The 17,918-nt window shown below is 42.0% G+C and overlaps 1 protein-coding gene across 1 annotated transcript in view; it reads right to left on the reverse strand.

Moving 5' to 3' along the window:
• Positions 1 to 2,001: 2,001 nt before the first annotated feature.
• LOC126972768 (anaphase-promoting complex subunit 5) overlaps positions 2,002 to 17,918 on the reverse strand; it is a 30,018-nt gene continuing 14,101 nt past the window's right edge. The window contains exons 8-13 of the mRNA XM_050819803.1: positions 15,258 to 15,486; positions 11,809 to 11,959; positions 8,330 to 8,536; positions 5,577 to 6,011; positions 2,870 to 3,030; positions 2,002 to 2,141 (exon numbers count right to left, since the gene is read on the reverse strand). Coding sequence (XP_050675760.1) covers positions 2,022 to 2,141; positions 2,870 to 3,030; positions 5,577 to 6,011; positions 8,330 to 8,536; positions 11,809 to 11,959; positions 15,258 to 15,486 — 1,303 coding nt within the window. The 3' untranslated portion in view covers positions 2,002 to 2,021. The remainder of the gene's footprint in view (positions 2,142 to 2,869; positions 3,031 to 5,576; positions 6,012 to 8,329; positions 8,537 to 11,808; positions 11,960 to 15,257; positions 15,487 to 17,918) is intronic.

Genomic DNA, 17,918 nt, shown 5'->3' on the forward strand with positions numbered 1-17,918 from the left:
AGACCGGTATATCAGTCAAAAACTTTTCAAATGTATCTGCAATTTCAGAATCTGTTTTTATGTTTCTGTTACCAATCTTTAATTGGAAATCATTATTTCTCTTATTAGTTTTACCGATCTCCTCATTTATAATTTTCCAAGTTGTTTTTATCTTGTCATTGCTATTTTTAATCTTTAAAGTTATGTTGTGAGACTTAGACTTACAATCCTTGAAAGTTTGTGGTCTGAATCAAGACAATCCATTTCCCATGTTCAATCTATATACATATAAGAGATTTCCACGTATATAGTCACTCATAACGATATCTCTGGAACCACTAGAGCTCAAGACTTGAAATTTGGTAGGAATATTCTTTTCAACGAGTAGAGGTCAGCTAAGAACGGATTTTCCAAAATTCCATCCGCAAGAGTTATTTTTTATTATGAACAGAGCAACGTCTGTCGGGTCAGCTAGTTATATATAGAACGAAGTTATATAAAGAACAATACTATCTAAGTAAGATGCAAGCGATGATATTCCCGAACTATGCAAAGCGCTCGCAAAAATGTGCCATAATCTTACATTGTCTTACCCATATATAACAAAAGTTCTTCTCTTTTGCTAACAATTTTGCTTTACTGAGCAGATTTTTATAAAATGGAGTCAAGTGGTCGTTAAGGTAGAAGTTACCTGGATTGTCTTTATTACCAAGATCCGACAGATTGTTTGCTTTTAGTTTACGAGCTGAGGCGATAATCTCTTCTTTCTTATACCGGTTATTAAACGCAATTAAGATCGGTTTCTCAATGTTGGGTGACCAGATCGGAAAACGTGCGATATAGTTGATTTCACTTCTTTCCAAAGGTATGTTGCACAACAGGCCAATCTTTTCCGCTATATCTTCTATATATAAATATATATAAATAATATGTATATATAAATAAATATTGCATATTTTATTAAAAAGAGCGCAAAAAATATAGTGGTGGGAGAGTTTCTTCTTTTCTCTTAGTGCCAATATGTCAGACATTTTTGAACTAACAACTAGTGTGATATGATTGATTCTACTGTTATATATTTTACTGCTTAAGTTTAAACAATTTGTCACGTTTTTAAATTTATAACCCTCTCTTTCCAGGATTAATACAGTACAGGAGTTGAAGAAAGCATACAAGCTTTTATGAAGATAAGTCACTCTAACGGTTAGCTCAGTTGGCAAAGCAATCACACGGAACGCGAGGAATCTTTCATAATTTTTTTATTTTATTTGTGTTTTAATCCTAGAAGTTAGGGTTATCACTTTAAAAACATAACAAATTGTTTAGATTTACAAGAGCGACATCTCAGTCAATTTTCTAATGTGCAAATGTTGGGGTTGAGCAGGTTATCAACTGTAAAATAGATCCTGTAGATGAAGCCACAATTCCGAAGCGGCAGTAGTATTATGATATCAAAAAGAATCAATTTTGAGAAAATAAATCCTCCCAAGTTCCTAGTTCGGTTCCAGGTGCTTTTATGTACATTTCTCTGTAACTAGCTTTTATTTTTAAATAAAACACTTTTAAAGGATTAAAACGCGTGTAATTGTAACGGTTTTACATTAGATCTTTGCGTAAAAGTTACATTTTTATCTTAGTTAACCCGACGTTTCAAGACCTTTCCAGATCTCGTTTTGAGGGGGACTGCAGATGAAGTGAGTCAAAGATAGTATTAGTAGTAACTATGACATAGTTGTCATGAAGTTTAGCGCCATTTATTTCCTCGGAGGTGGTATTTGCTGTACACAGATGGTTTTTGGCAATTATTTGTTTATAAATAGCATTTAGCATTTATTTGTTTATAAATAATTATAATAAGTAGGTACTTTTGTGAGATAAATACATAATTATTATACGAGGCAGATAAAATAAACTGTAGTGTGTAACTAAAGAGCTCCATTTTCAAATGAAATTACTAAAATAAATATATGTCATTGTCAAGTATAATAAAAATACAAGAATGGATACAAAATAAAAACAACATTTTCTACTTAGTAATAAATTTAATACATAACAAGTGACATCTGTAACGGTTCCAATGGCACTTGCGGCTCCAGTTGTCTGTACATCCACGCACACTGATTGCGTGCTGTTATGTTACCGAGGTCGTTGTACAGTTGAGCCTATAACATACGGTTTACACATTCATATAAATTGTAGTTACAAGAAAATGGCGCCCGCATCACTGCCACGTCGCTATTAAAGACCAAAGAGGATGTAAATACTACTTAATAAGGGGCGAGACAGCCTAAGTAAAAATTGAAATTTAGTTTAGTATGAAATATGCAGTCATTTGACACATGTTTGAAATAGTAGTAATTACAGTATTGCGATTGTCCACGAAATACAATCCGGCTAAGTTTGAAAGCGAACATTTGCTTAAAACGTAGTGGATTTCGTATTTTCGATCTGCTTCGCCGTCATCTGTCAGTCTGTCAATAACTGCACGTTTCATACAATCGAGTGAATCGCTGAAAATTTGATGCTTTGCATTTTTATGGTGTAGTCGCAGATTGAATAAAATTTTGATTTACTATGAAGTTCTTATGTGATATACAGCATGGAAATAGCATATATGAAATAAATGTAGGTACATACTCGTTAGCAAATTTGCAGACGATATATCAAAAATTAACAAAATCCGTGCTACTAAAAAGTCTACTTTTTGACAAACCCAATGTTTGTCAAAAAGAAGACTTTTCATTTTAAGCAAGTTTCAACGTTCTGTAGAATTATGTGAATAGTCAAAAATATTTGATTTTGATTCAATCTTATAATATGGCTCTTATATGTCATTCAATGCATAAAGTGGTACAAAATATCGAAATAATGATGAAATAGTAATTCTCACCTGTAAGTATAATGTATGAAGAATTCGGTTCTGAGCTCCAACTTTGGAAAAGTTTTCTTTGGCAGTATCTAAAGCTTCACAACAAGACTGCAGTACTTGTGAGCGGGCCTCCCCGGCGGGCGGCGCCGCGGCTATACGACACTTCGTATATAACAACATGCCTGGAAAAAAGTTACAACTAGTTTTTAAGTTACGAGGTGGAGGCCATGTATGAGGACATCTCAACAGCCATTCACACTCCGAAGACCCACTTCAACGTTGTCATGGGAGACTTCAATGCAAAACTGGGTAAACGTAGCAGCGATGAGTTGAGAGTGGGACAATTTGGTTATGGAATTCGGAACGCTCGAGGCCAGATGCTGGCTGACTTCATGGAGAAGGAAGATATCTATATGATGAACTCTTGAACAACGCAAATGAACCTAGATCAGCCCCGATGGTGCCACCAGAAATGAAATCGACTTCATTATGTCGACCAAAAGACATATATTCAATGATGTCTCCGTGATCAACTCAGTTAAAAGTGGGAGTGATCACCGCATAGTAAGAGGCACATTGAATATCAATCCAAAACTGGAGCGGTCTCGACTGGTGAAGTCTACGCTCCGACCCGCACCCATCCAGATCCAAAACCCCGAAAACTTTCAACTCGAATTGCAAAACAGCTTCGAATGCCTCGGTAACTGCGTAGACATGGACGCGTATAATAACAGGTTCGTGGCAGCTGTTCAAACGGCTGGGTCTAAGTTCTCCAAGGCCAGCCGTTCAAAATCAGTCGGAAAAATCTCAGACTATACCCTCAAATTGATGATTGATTGATGTAAGACGCCAAATGACCCTTTAGTCCCCGTACGATACTTCCCAGTATAGGCAGCTCTCCAAGTCATTGACTCGGGATATACGCCGCCACAATATAGATTGTGTGATAGCGGCAATAGAGCGTAACAAAGGCTCAAAAGTTTTCGCACGAGATTTGTCTATCGGGCAGAGCCTACTGACAAACCTGAAGACCGGCAGGGTCGTTTCGTCTAAACTCGAACTTTTGAGGGAAGTCGAGAAGTTCTACGGACAGCTATAATCGACCGCACCTACAAAGCTGAAGACCCAAGAGCCAAATTAACCCGACACTATACCGAAGATTTCCCAGACGTCAGCCTGTACGAGATTAGTATGGCCCTAAAACAGCTTAAAAACAACAAGGCGCCGGGTGATGATGGAATTACAGCTTGAGATTTGGTGGTACCCCTGTACTTAAGACCCTCCAGAAACTATTCAATTCCGTCATCCTCGAGGGCAAAACGCCTGAAGCATGGTACAGAACTATAGTGGTGTTGTTCTTTAAAAAGGGAGATAAAATGCTTTTGAAGAACTATAGGCCCATATCACTTCTGAGCCATGTATATAAGCTGTTTTCTAGGGTTATCACAAATCGTCTCGTGCGCAGGCTCGACGACTTCCAGCCTCCCGAACAAGCCGGATTCCGAAAAGGCTTTAGCACCATAGACCACATACATACGCTGCGGCAGGTTATAAAGAAGACAGAGGAGTATAACCAGCCACTATGCTTGGCGTTCGTGGACTATGACAAAGCCTTAGATTCGATCGAGACCTAGTTGGTGCTTCAGTGTCTCCAGAGGTGCCACATTGATTACCGATATATCGAAGCGTCGAAGTGTTTGTATAGAAACGCCACCATGTTAGTCCGTCGCCAGGATCAGATCTCGAAGCCTATCCGACTGCAGCGGGCAGTCAGACAAGCGACGAAGAGCGATGTCATATCGCCCCAGCTGTTCATCGCTGCGTTGGCAGATGTCTTTAAGCTGCTGGATTGGAACGGACTGGGCATCAACATCAACGGCGAATACATCACTCACCTTCGATTCGCAGACGATATCGTAATCATGACAGAGACCATGGAAGACATCAGCCATATGCTCGATGGCCTGAATACAGCTTCCCAAGGAGTAGGTCTCAAAATGAACATGGACAAGACGAAGATCATGTCAAATGTCCATGTCGCACCTACTCCCATAACAATTGGGAACTGTTCTATCGAAATTGTCGAGTACGTATACCCCGGACAAACAATCCAGTTAGGCAGGTCCAATTACGAGAAAGAGGTCACTCGTCGAATCCTACTCGGATGGGCTCGAAGCTACGTTACTTCTCGTCCCAAAAATTGTGTGTAGCGTGATGAATTACGGTACGCAGACGTGGTCGCTAACTATGGGCCTTATGAGAAAGCTCATTATCGCTCAGATAGCAATGGAGAGGGCTATGCTTGGAGTTTCCCTGCGAGATCGAATCAGGAATGAGGAGATCCATAGGAGAACCAAAGTAACTGATTCAAACGATTGCGAAACTGAAGTGGCAGTGGGCAGGGCACATAGTTCGACGGACAGATGGGCGTTGGGGCAGTAAAGTCCTCGAATGGCGACCACGTACCGGAGGACGCAGTGTTGGTAGGCCCCCCACAAGATGGAACGACGATCTGGTCAAGATCACCGGAATACGTTGGATGAGGGCAGCGCAGGACCGATCGACGTGGAAATCTTTGGGGAAGGCCTTTGTCCAGCAGTGGACGTCTTCCGGCTGACGATAATGATGATGTAATCAATTTATGAATGTGACCGTTTGTTTCTATTGAATAAATAAATAAAGACGTATAGAAAATGATAATAGTGACATGATAAAAAACATAACTTACCTCGGCCTAAATCGTAGGCGCTTCCATTTTCCATTACTAAAGGCAGTACTTTTCTAACAAGCAACAAAGCATTCTTCGAACAGCCCATATGAAGTTGAACATTTGCTATTTGCATCTCTACAGTAGCAGCTAAGAAGTGCATATGTGATTTCTTGGCTAAACACAATGCCTCATTCAACAACATTATATTGGTCGACTGTATACTACTGAACGAATGCTGGACTTCGGACATCATTATCATCGCCTTCAGTCGCAGTGAAATGTAGTGTGGACTGTCATCCTCTGTCTTGCAATAATCTGTTATGTCATGGAGGGTTTCTAAGGCATTTGTTGGATCGCCTTTAAGGAAATACATTTCTGCTTTTAATAGTTGGCTCTCCCATCTATCGGCTGAGGCTAACTCTCGTATGCTTTGTTCAGCTTCTTCCCATTTGCCTGTAAATAATAAATAAATAAAAGTTATAATTTTAAACCTTTACCTTTTTTTAAAACCATTATTTAAATAATTCTTAATTTAATGAGTAACATAAATGACAGGATGCAGTCTATGGGGAATAAAAGTCGCGAAAAGTATTATTGTCAATTCAGAACAAACAAAAACCACCGTGACACGATCGCATTTCGTCTTTCGCTTTCGAGCAGGAACATGACCATTGGAGCCAGCGGACGGACCAGACCGGACGTGGCTGTTCACTCCAGAATTTAATTTGAATTTAATTCATTATCATCTGATTTGTAAACTTTCATAATTCTTAATTTGTAGAGTATAAAGAAATAAAAAACGGTTCATGTCTTCACTACTTGTGGCCGGCCCAGCCCGTCTTAGCGCTGGCCTCGCTCACTGTACGTGTGTCACGTGACATAGTTACCGGCTCGCAACGCGAAGGAGGCGTGGTGCCGCAGCACGAGCGCACACTGGAAGTGCGAGTGCAGCGCGGCGGCGAGGTGCAGCCGCCCGCGCCACGCCGCCACGGTGGCCGCGCCCGCTCCGCCCGCCGCGCTGGCCTCGCTCACTGTACGTGTGTCACGTGACATAGTTACCGGCTCGCAACGCGAAGGAGGCGTGGTGCCGCAGCACGAGCGCACACTGGAAGTGCGAGTGCAGCGCGGCGGCGAGGTGCAGCCGCCCGCGCCACGCCGCCACGGTGGCCGCGCCCGCTCCGCCCGCCGCGCTGGCCTCGCTCACTGTACGTGTGTCACGTGACATAGTTACCGGCTCGCAACGCGAAGGAGGCGTGGTGCCGCAGCACGAGCGCACACTGGAAGTGCGAGTGCAGCGCGGCGGCGAGGTGCAGCCGCCCGCGCCACGCCGCCACGGTGGCCGCGCCCGCTCCGCCCGCCGCGCTGGCCTCGCTCACTGTACGTGTGTCACGTGACATAGTTACCGGCTCGCAACGCGAAGGAGGCGTGGTGCCGCAGCACGAGCGCACACTGGAAGTGCGAGTGCAGCGCGGCGGCGAGGTGCAGCCGCCCGCGCCACGCCGCCACGGTGGCCGCGCCCGCTCCGCCCGCCGCGCTGGCCTCGCTCACTGTACGTGTGTCACGTGACATAGTTACCGGCTCGCAACGCGAAGGAGGCGTGGTGCCGCAGCACGAGCGCACACTGGAAGTGCGAGTGCAGCGCGGCGGCGAGGTGCAGCCGCCCGCGCCACGCCGCCACGGTGGCCGCGCCCGCTCCGCCCGCCGCGCTGGCCTCGCTCACTGTACGTGTGTCACGTGACATAGTTACCGGCTCGCAGCGCGAAGGAGGCGTGGTGCCGCAGCACGAGCGCACACTGGAAGTGCGAGTGCAGCGCGGCGGCGAGGTGCAGCCGCCCGCGCCACGCCGCCACGGTGGCCGCGCCCGCTCCGCCCGCCGCGCTGGCCTCGCTCACTGTACGTGTGTCACGTGACATAGTTACCGGCTCGCAGCGCGAAGGAGGCGTGGTGCCGCAGCACGAGCGCACACTGGAAGTGCGAGTGCAGCGCGGCGGCGAGGTGCAGCCGCCCGCGCCACGCCGCCACGGTGGCCGCGCCCGCTCCGCCCGCCGCGCTGGCCTCGCTCACTGTACGTGTGTCACGTGACATAGTTACCGGCTCGCAGCGCGAAGGAGGCGTGGTGCCGCAGCACGAGCGCACACTGGAAGTGCGAGTGCAGCGCGGCGGCGAGGTGCAGCCGCCCGCGCCACGCCGGCCGCGCCCGCTCCGCCCGCCGCGCTGGCCTCGCTCACTGTACGTGTGTCACGTGACATAGTTACCGGCTCGCAGCGCGAAGGAGGCGTGGTGCCGCAGCACGAGCGCACACTGGAAGTGCGAGTGCAGCGCGGCGGCGAGGTGCAGCCGCCCGCGCCACGCCGCCACGGTGGCCGCGCCCGCTCCGCCCGCCGCGCTGGCCTCGCTCACTGTACGTGTGTCACGTGACATAGTTACCGGCTCGCAGCGCGAAGGAGGCGTGGTGCCGCAGCACGAGCGCACACTGGAAGTGCGAGTGCAGCGCGGCGGCGAGGTGCAGCCGCCCGCGCCACGCCGCCACGGTGGCCGCGCCCGCTCCGCCCGCCGCGCTGGCCTCGCTCACTGTACGTGTGTCACGTGACATAGTTACCGGCTCGCAGCGCGAAGGAGGCGTGGTGCCGCAGCACGAGCGCACACTGGAAGTGCGAGTGCAGCGCGGCGGCGAGGTGCAGCCGCCCGCGCCACGCCGCCACGGTGGCCGCGCCCGCTCCGCCCGCCGCGCTGGCCTCGCTCACTGTACGTGTGTCACGTGACATAGTTACCGGCTCGCAGCGCGAAGGAGGCGTGGTGCCGCAGCACGAGCGCACACTGGAAGTGCGAGTGCAGCGCGGCGGCGAGGTGCAGCCGCCCGCGCCACGCCGCCACGGTGGCCGCGCCCGCTCCGCCCGCCGCGCTGGCCTCGCTCCACTGCCACGTGCCGCAGACACCGCCCGCGGCCGCGCCGCTCGCCCCAGAGCCCACCTTGGATTCTGTGTAGCAATCACTTAATGGTAATTGTTTCTAGCTTTACATACAGTATGGAACTGGCATATATGAAATAAATGTAGGTACATACTTATGAGCATGTTTGCTGACTGCCTGATAAGCCAAAAATGAACTAAATCCGTATACTAGTTTTGTCAAAAGGTAGACTTTTCATTTTGAGCAAATTTTAACGTACTGTACAATTGGGTCACTCGGTCAATGATTCAATGAACTTGAATATTTCAATATCATAAGGCGCCGTTGCCGGATTGCCGCGCAAAAGTTGAATAGCAACTTTACCAAATAAAGGCCGCCTCAGTGTCCTGACACTTGTATTTTATAGCCTAAACACATGGTCCGATTTGGTCCGGCCGAATCATCGGATGCGGTCTGGTACCAGACCATATTCGATGGTATATCGCATTGTCCATCGCACAGAATTATTATATATTATAATTATTACCGTCCGGACCATATTGAGTACGACGGCGGACCAAATGGTGCGAGACCCACCGGATTCTCCTATGGTTCGGCCGTACCAAATCCGACCATGTGTTTAGGCTATAATTCAGGCCGACGGATACTTTTTGACGGTGGGCGGTTATATTCAAAGGCAAGGTCGAACTTCGTCCGCTATAGAGTAAGGAAAGCGTAGACAGCGGTATGCAAACGGATGTCATTCACACGGATCTCAGTAGTGCGTTTGATAAAGTCGACCATAATCTACTCGTTACTAAGCTTTTCAACTACGGTATCTCTAACCCCCTATTATCTTGGTTTAAGTAATACCTAAGTGGTAGGTCTCAAAGAGTCATCACGAATGGTTAGACCTCGACGTGTTACACCACATGATCTGGCGTTCCCCAAGGATCTCTCTTAGGGCCTTTGCTGTTTGTAGTTTTTATTAATGACGTAATTTCGGTTGTGAAGCATAGCAAAGTGCTACTGTATGCTGATGATTTAAAGTTGTACAGATTAATTAAGTCGCATAATGATGGAGCGTTGTTACAAGAAGATCTTAGTTACGCTGTTAGTGACTGGGTCAGAAGTAACAAAATGATCCTCAACGCTCATAAATGTGTTCATATTAAAATCACGCGGAAGAAAAATGTAATATCCACAACATATTTTGTTAATGACCTTGCTATCAATGAAGTAAATACTGCCAGAGATCTAGGACTTTAAATTGACACTAGACTTTCATTCAAACCACATATAGATGAAGTTTTTGGAAATGCGACGGAAATGGTTGGGTTTATTAAAAATACTTCCAAAGATTTTAAACAGATTAATTCTGTCATGTATTTATACAATGCATTTGTTCGGTCGCATTTGGAATATGCTTGTGTGATTTGGGACCCCTTTTACAAAATTCATGTTGATAGGTTGGAAAAAATTCAAAGGTTTTTTACTCGATTTCTGGTATACAAAGACACAAAACATAGCGGTTCATGTTTATCATATAGCCAGAGGCTGTCGTCGTCGTATTCAAGATTTGCTATTTTTATTTAAATTATGTAATGGTATTGTTAGTGCCCCAGAAATATTACGACAAAATGATTTCAATATACCCCGCCCCGGTGCAAGGCTTATTAATCGTGAATTCTTTCATCTTGCTATTCCGAGAACTAATATTGGTCTTCACTCTCCACTGCAGCGCTCTATGAGATCATTTAATGAGCTCCTTAATAATAATTTTGAGACCATGGATATGTTTGGGATGTCGATGCTACAATTTAAAAGACTTTGCAACAGTGTTATTTTTAATAGTTTTTAATTATATATATGGTTTGTTTGTTTTACTCATATTCAACATAAGAAGTAATTTGTATTTTTAACATTTATTAATCTTTAAAGTACTATGCGTTTTTTGTACTAAAATTATCATTAATAATACAACAGAGCTGTACATACCTGTAAGAAAGCTATTCTGTTCATAATGTTTGTTTTATATTTTTCTTATTTTTGGTTTAGTTTAGAATAGCTTGTTGGTGTGTCTATAATAAATAAATAAATAAGGACATCTTCTATCGATGATTAGCTTCCTTTAAAGAGAGTTGTAATCAATAACAGAAAGCTGTTTAAGTTTAATTTGAAATTGTCTGTAATGTTTATTGCAAAAAATACTACACCCTAAGTATTTACTACTTACTTAGCTTCGTAAGTTTGTTTTTATAAATTATTAAGTAGTTTACAGACAATAATTGTGAATAAAGAAGAACTAAACAATAACAATTTATTACTTATTTTTAATTTGAAAGCAACCTATCAAAAATCGTACCAACTTACTTGTTCACTGCTCAGGAAATCACTCAGAAAACAGTGATTTCGTAAGTATAGAACTTAAAAAAATAAACTCTTTTTTACAAAGCTTATCCATTAATTTATTAATTGTTAAAAATATTAAAACATTCGAATAACACAAAAATACTAGATTTAATGTCTTGTTTAGGTTGTTGATAAGTAATTGTAAATAAAGTATCGATGAACTAGAATTGTGGGCTATTTACTAAAAATATAGTACTAAAAAATGTATTTAATTACTAATTGATTTAAAACTGCGAATATTTATCATCTTTAAGAAGAAACAGATACTTATATTGAAAATATAAAGTCATGCTTTGATAAAAAAAAATTAAGGGAAATAATACATCTATTACATGTATATCTACGGTGTCTTAAAGAATACGGCGCTCGCACCAAAGAACATACTACGTTCATGCTGTCAGTCTGTCGGAGAGTAATACCTAGGCAATCACGCAAAATGGACCCAATTAAGCGGTCTAATTGCGGAAACAGGAGCCCCTTTACCAATACCTAGGCAAAGATAATATAAAACGTCCTTGGCTCGTTCTCCTTGCATCAATTCTATTAAACAAGGTCTCAGATTCTTGGTACACTTGGCACTGTAGGGGCCTACATTCCTTGGTAATGTAGGCTTAGGTCGACCTTTTTCATCACTTACATACCACATTCAGCCTATAAATTCATGCAGTTAAACTAATTTCTAATTATTTTGTTTCTAAAAGACAAACCAACATCTCAAATCCCATAACAGTCACTGCAATACAATATTCTTTAACTCTATCAACTAGGTCTATCTCTGAATATCCACGCAGGTTTTTACTGGCCGTGGTAGTACTAGTCTTAAAACAAGAATTGCCACTGCTTGAAAGCGCACCCAAATCTGTTTAATTTTCCTAATTTCTTTCTTTTTTAGATTCAAGATTTAAAAATAACACCATTTCTGGTACTAAAAATATGTTAAAATACTTACTTGTGTTCAAATTTAAAAGTAACTGGCAGTTGAGTGAAGCCATTTCGGTTTTCCCGTAGAGACCCCACAGAGCCGCAGTGTTAGCCAAACCCGCCATTGTTAAATCCGTCATTGAATGTAAGTAATTTATAAAATCACCCTTTGTTATGATCTGTAAAATAATTGCAAATAATTATTATCGGTATAATCGATTGTACATTTTTTGCAAGAAACGAACCATCAGATAAAATATATTTTTTACCACAATTCTTCGGACAGTTTACAAATTCAGAGGGTCGAAAAGTGCATCTTTGCTTCGGGCAAAGAGGGTAAAAACCGAATTTTCTTCTTTTATATGTTTAGAAAAATAAGCAACAGTGGAGAAAGTTTTAAAAGGCCTTTTTTCCCTTCCTAGTTGCAAAATGCGTATGGAATTGATTTTAAAAGGGGAGCCTGGCTTAAGCCAAGTCTCAGAGAGTGCAAATAAACAAGCCTTATACTTGTACTTATAAGTAAATAAAGTAAGTATATTATTTTTGGAAACTGCACTTCTACAGTTCCATTGTAGAATTTTTTTAAGTACTGCCATTTTTAAGGGCTTCTGGATTGTTGAACATATCGATTATAGATGCAACGTTGTACGGTATTTTAATATTAGACTGGGTTAATGAATCTGAATCTGAATGAGAATTTGAATGATATCTGATGTAGTCAATGTGGAAGTATTTTGCACTGCCATATGCACAGCCATCTTGGGTGTAGTTCTTTGATTATATTTTGATGAGCCTCTTGATCATAAACATTATTTGATTTAGGGGGTGTACGACGATTTCTAAAGATTGTTTTTCTATATGAACTATTGGGCTGTGACTGACGAGATGAATGAGGGCGAGTAGATATATGGACTGGAGTATTATAAGAAACTGATGATTTATTAATAGGAGGAATCAATTTTGCTGCTTCCCCATATGAGATGCATTTTTGTGTCATAGAAATTTGAATTTGTTTTTGACGCTCATACTGGACAAGATCTACCAATAGCAAAATGATTACCTGAGCAATAGCAACAAGTAACATTCTCCTCATTTACATTACAAGAGTCACCAGTGTGTTCAGAACCGCATTTGTAACATTTACATTTTGATCGGCATTGCAATTTCGTATGTCCAAATCGACAACAATTGAAACATTGTATAGTTGGGTATGGGAATAGTTCTACTGGTAAGGAATTAAAACAAACGAATATACGTTCCGGCAGGACCTGGCCATCGAATGTCAGAACAACATTTTGAGTAGGTTTCCAGATAGGAGAGCCTTATAATTTATTCGTCTAACCTTGAGAACCTTACCACAACCACTAGGCACTGACACATTTTCAATAACATCCTCAATTGACCAGTCGGAGGGCACTCCTCGTACAAAGCCCATGCGGATTATTTGGAATGATGGTATAAATGCTTTCAAGTTCATCTTTTCTAAGTTGGAATTAGCAATGAAGGTGTAAGCATCAGTAAAACTTGAGAAAGATAAAGACATTATATTCCTACCTATTTTATTTAATGAACCATTACTAATATTTCGAATAATATTTACTGCCAAATGAAACAGGGTGTAGAGTGGTACTGTCATTTGGTGAATTTGTTTCTCTTTGTACGTGCACAATAAATGGAGCTATGTCATTTTCCTTGTACTTAATCCTTCCAATAGAAATGTAAGCTTGGGATCTGAACCAATAGAGTGTATTGAGGTGATTATTGGATTATTTTCACTAGTGATATTAGATGTTTCAAAAGGTTTATTAGTAATTTCTATTGAATTATCACTAATTTCATTGCCAACAACTACATTTACAACGACATCCAGTCTTACCACCCACCGCCTGAGCGTGCTTCCTCTTTTTCACATTACAGGTTTTGCAAATTTTATGTAAATGAGATCTCTTGTATCATGTACGCTTGGAAACGGAACTATCCCTGTCCACTTCCGATTCATTAGTTGTCGACATAGTAATAAAATTAGCCGCCGGGGGAACTATCTCCGCCCCCGGGGCAGTCAAGTCAGGCGGCTTGTTCATATTACAATATACATAAAAACTTACCTGGACTCTAACTAAACACTAAACCTAATATACTAACACTAAATATAAATATAATTTACACTAATATATTATACTAATACTTATAAAATCAAAAATAAAAATTTTGCGAAAGAATAAACGACCAATCGATTCAACGTTTAACGCGCTTTTTTCCACTTTTTTGATTAGATATTCAAATTTTATTAGCGGCTCACGGCCAATGAAGTTCAAATATGATAGTTGAACAAAACATTTTAGGATATACGAACGATTTCTATAGGATATGTATTTTTATCTACACCAATGCTTTAAATCCTCTATTAGAGATTCTAAAACAGTTAGCTTATTGTCAACATGAAAACACCCAATGTCCTGATAACTATTAACTATTACATGATCCAAACGAGTGTTGTAATGAATTTCAGTACAACATTACAACACTCGTTTGGGTGATGTAATGGTTAATAGGACCGGCTTTTTTAATGTTAGCAGTAAGCTAACAGTGTTACAGAATATTTTATAGAGAATTCATATTATGGGTGTGATAGTGTTGTATGCAACTGTTTATAAATCAAACACTCATGTTATACTATTATCCTATATGTAACCCACATTCGTGTTGTAATGCCCCTTATTACACAACAGTTGCATAATAGTTATTTATGCAACTATTGTGTAAGGCGAAGCCGAGTGTGATAGTAGTATCACATGACTGATTTAATACCTAATTATAAACAGTTGCATACAAGACTTTATCTACACCCAGAATATGAATCCTTTAAAATATTCTGAAACAGTTAGCTTACTGCTAACATTAAAACAGCCAGTCCTAGTAGTAACTTAATATCATCCATTACTGATTTTATACAAATAAACTAAGGTTTAATAAAATACTTAATTATTTATTTTAGTAGTCATTTACATTTTTTATTGTGCAATTATTAAAATTCACTTGAATATTATGATCTTTTGCAGCGTTTAAAATATCAGGCGGTGTGCTGTCAAAACTTCAATCGTTTTTTCAAGAAAAATGGCGGGGTTTCGAAAAACCTACTTTTTTTTTACGGCGCACCACGTTCTGGTAGTGTGGAACGCGTGTAAACGAAAATGTTCTTTTTTTGAAATACATACAGATACCACGCATCGAGCAATAAGACTGAGGATGTTTGTGATACTCTTTGCCCATGAAGGGATCGAAAAAAAAACCAAAGAGTGTTGTTATGAAATTCGGTACAACATTACAACACTCGTTTGAATGATGTAATGGTTATTACGACATTGGGTGTTTTAATGTTGGTAATAAGCTAACTGTTTCAGAATCTTGAATAGAGGATTTAAAGCATGGGTAAATAAGTATTAAGTTTAGAATGTGTTATAACAAAGCGGTAGTCACCTGGAAGATCTCAGCGGGCTGCGTGCCGGTCAGCGCCAGGTGCTGTGCCAGCAGTTGCGCGGCGGCGGCGGCGGCGCGATGCGCTCGGGGCCGCCGGGTCAGCAGGGCCGCCCGACGCGCGCGGCCGCCCGCCACGGCGCCCCAGGCCGCCGCGTGTCCCAGGCACACCGCGTCGCCCGCCTCCTGCGCCGCCGCCAGCGCCTCGCGCACGCCCTCCATGGCAACCGACCTGCCACCAACGACTGACTATCAAACATTACCGGCGCACGCATCAATCTAAACTTTTTGAAGTGAAACTTCTTTAGAGTCCAATCAACAAGTGCCTTTTTGATCAACTTTTTTCAGCAGTCACCGAAAATTATGATTGAAGTGTCATTCGATTCGGAATAGCATGTAGACGGTATTCGAAAAATGAAGTTCCGCTTGCAAAAATTACAAAAATTATTAACAATTAACTCACTCGACTCAAGCCTAGTAGAATACGATCAATTTCTATAGCAAAATTTATTTGTCAAGATAATATGACCACAGCAAAAAATATACAATTACTATGTATGTCGTTCTTAAATATGACCATCGCAATTTGACATCTTTAACACATCCGGGGTAGGCCAGCTTATGACACTTCGAAATGACAACCGAGCTGTCACGAATTAAACCAACGAAAGAAATTATACCTACATTTTGATTTATAAGTAATTATTATGACGTGTCTCGTTCGCTTAGTGTCCGAATTTCAACCTTAGTGCGCTCCCATAGAAGTGTTGACATCGCACATGACGTGATTCATGATTGTAAGATATAAAATATGACATTTCCGGAAATCAAAATATATTGTTCACTAATCAACAATGACAGCGCCATTTTTTTAATTGTTGTGTTTTCGTCATTCGTGTACTTATACGGACGTGAATAATTATTATGCTTATTACATTAGTTATTTGTTTTATGTTGATTTGTTTATTGTTAATTATAATAGGTAACTAAAAATGTTGGTAAGTGAACTTATATTTATCCTTATAACAGGAACTAAATTTTTTAATATTAATCGCAAATACGACTAGTTGGACTTCGAGTGCCTACCGCGCTGGAAAACCAATGCACGCCCCTACCTCCAACATACATTGCTATGCAGACGACAACACTGGTGATGCCGTATACACGGACCATGCAGGTCTCTCTCGGGAAATCGTCGACCAGTGCCGGGAGAAACTTGTGTCTTCTATCGAGTCCTCTCTCGAGAAGATCGCGGAATGGGGTAAATTGAAACTTGTCCAATTTAACCCCCAGAAGACTCAAACTTGCGCGTTTACCACTAAAAAAAAACCATTTTCCGTATCACCGCTCTTTCACCTTCACCGACAACACTTTGAAACAACTTAGAGACGTCACTTCATTGTGTGTCTTCTACCGCATTTATCACGGGGAGTGTTCCGAAGAGCTGTTTAACCTGATTCCTGCCGCCAAATTCCACCTTCGCACGACACGCCACAAGTTAGGATATCATCCCCACCATCTGGATGTGTGGTGGTTTTCCACAGTGCGGTTTTCAAGGGGCTTTCTTCCTCGTACTACAAAGCTGTGGAATGAGCTTCCTTGTGCGGTGTTTCCGGGACGATACGACATGGGTACCTTCAAAAAAAGCGCGTACACCTTCCTTAAAGGCCGGCAACGCTCTTTTGATTCCTCTGGTGTTGCAAGAGAATGTGAGCGGCGGTGATCATTTAACAGTAGGTGACCCGTACGCTCGTTTGTCCTCCTATTCCATAAAAAAAAAATATAAAAAAAAAACGGATATCGAATCCGAGGTTCTCGAGGGTGCAGAGAACGAATTTGGGAGGATCTTTGAAATCCAAGATGGCCGCCGCGCAAAATTATGATTTCAACAATATGGATATCGAATCTCGAGGGTGCAGAGAACTAATTTGTCATCATTTTTCAAATCCAAGATGGCTGCCGCGCAAAATTATGATTTCAACAACATGGATATCGAATCCGAGGTTCTCGAGGGTGCAGAGAACGAATTTGGTATCATTTCTGAAATCCAAGATGGCCGCCTCGCAAATTTATGATTTCAACAATATGGATATCGAATCCCAGGTTCTCGAGGGTGCAGAAAACGAATTAGTCGAGAAACGAAGTTGTGAAGGATTAACGCGTGGCCGCGAGTAAGTAGAACATCTTCCCCACTAGCTTTGTATCGTGCAGGCTTAGCGCGCGGATGCGAAAAAGTTGAACATTTTCCCTACTAGCGTTGTATGGTGCAGGTTTAGTGCACGGCCGCGAAAAGTAGAACATCTACACTACTAGCGTTGTATTGTACAGGTTTAGAGCGTGGCCGAGAGTAAGTAGAACATCTAAAAATTTATTATATTGACAAAAACATTTCTTTGTGCTTATTGTGCTGCAGAAGAGGGCTATTCGCGCGATTTATAACCTAGGTCCTAAAGAATCATTAAAGGAAAATTTAAAGAAATAAACATTTTGACTGTTGCTTCTTAAAACATTTTTGATAATGTTCTGTAAGTTCATAAGCACATTAAGGAATTTTCAAGAAACTGTGACATTCATAATGTTAACACGAGGAACAAACATGAACTTGTTATGCCTACAACTCGGTTGGGTCGAGTTAGTAAGTCTTTTGTTGGGCTCTGTATATGC

Source organism: Leptidea sinapis, chromosome 27, assembly GCF_905404315.1.
Source record: "Leptidea sinapis chromosome 27, ilLepSina1.1, whole genome shotgun sequence".
NCBI lineage: Eukaryota > Metazoa > Arthropoda > Insecta > Lepidoptera > Pieridae > Leptidea > Leptidea sinapis.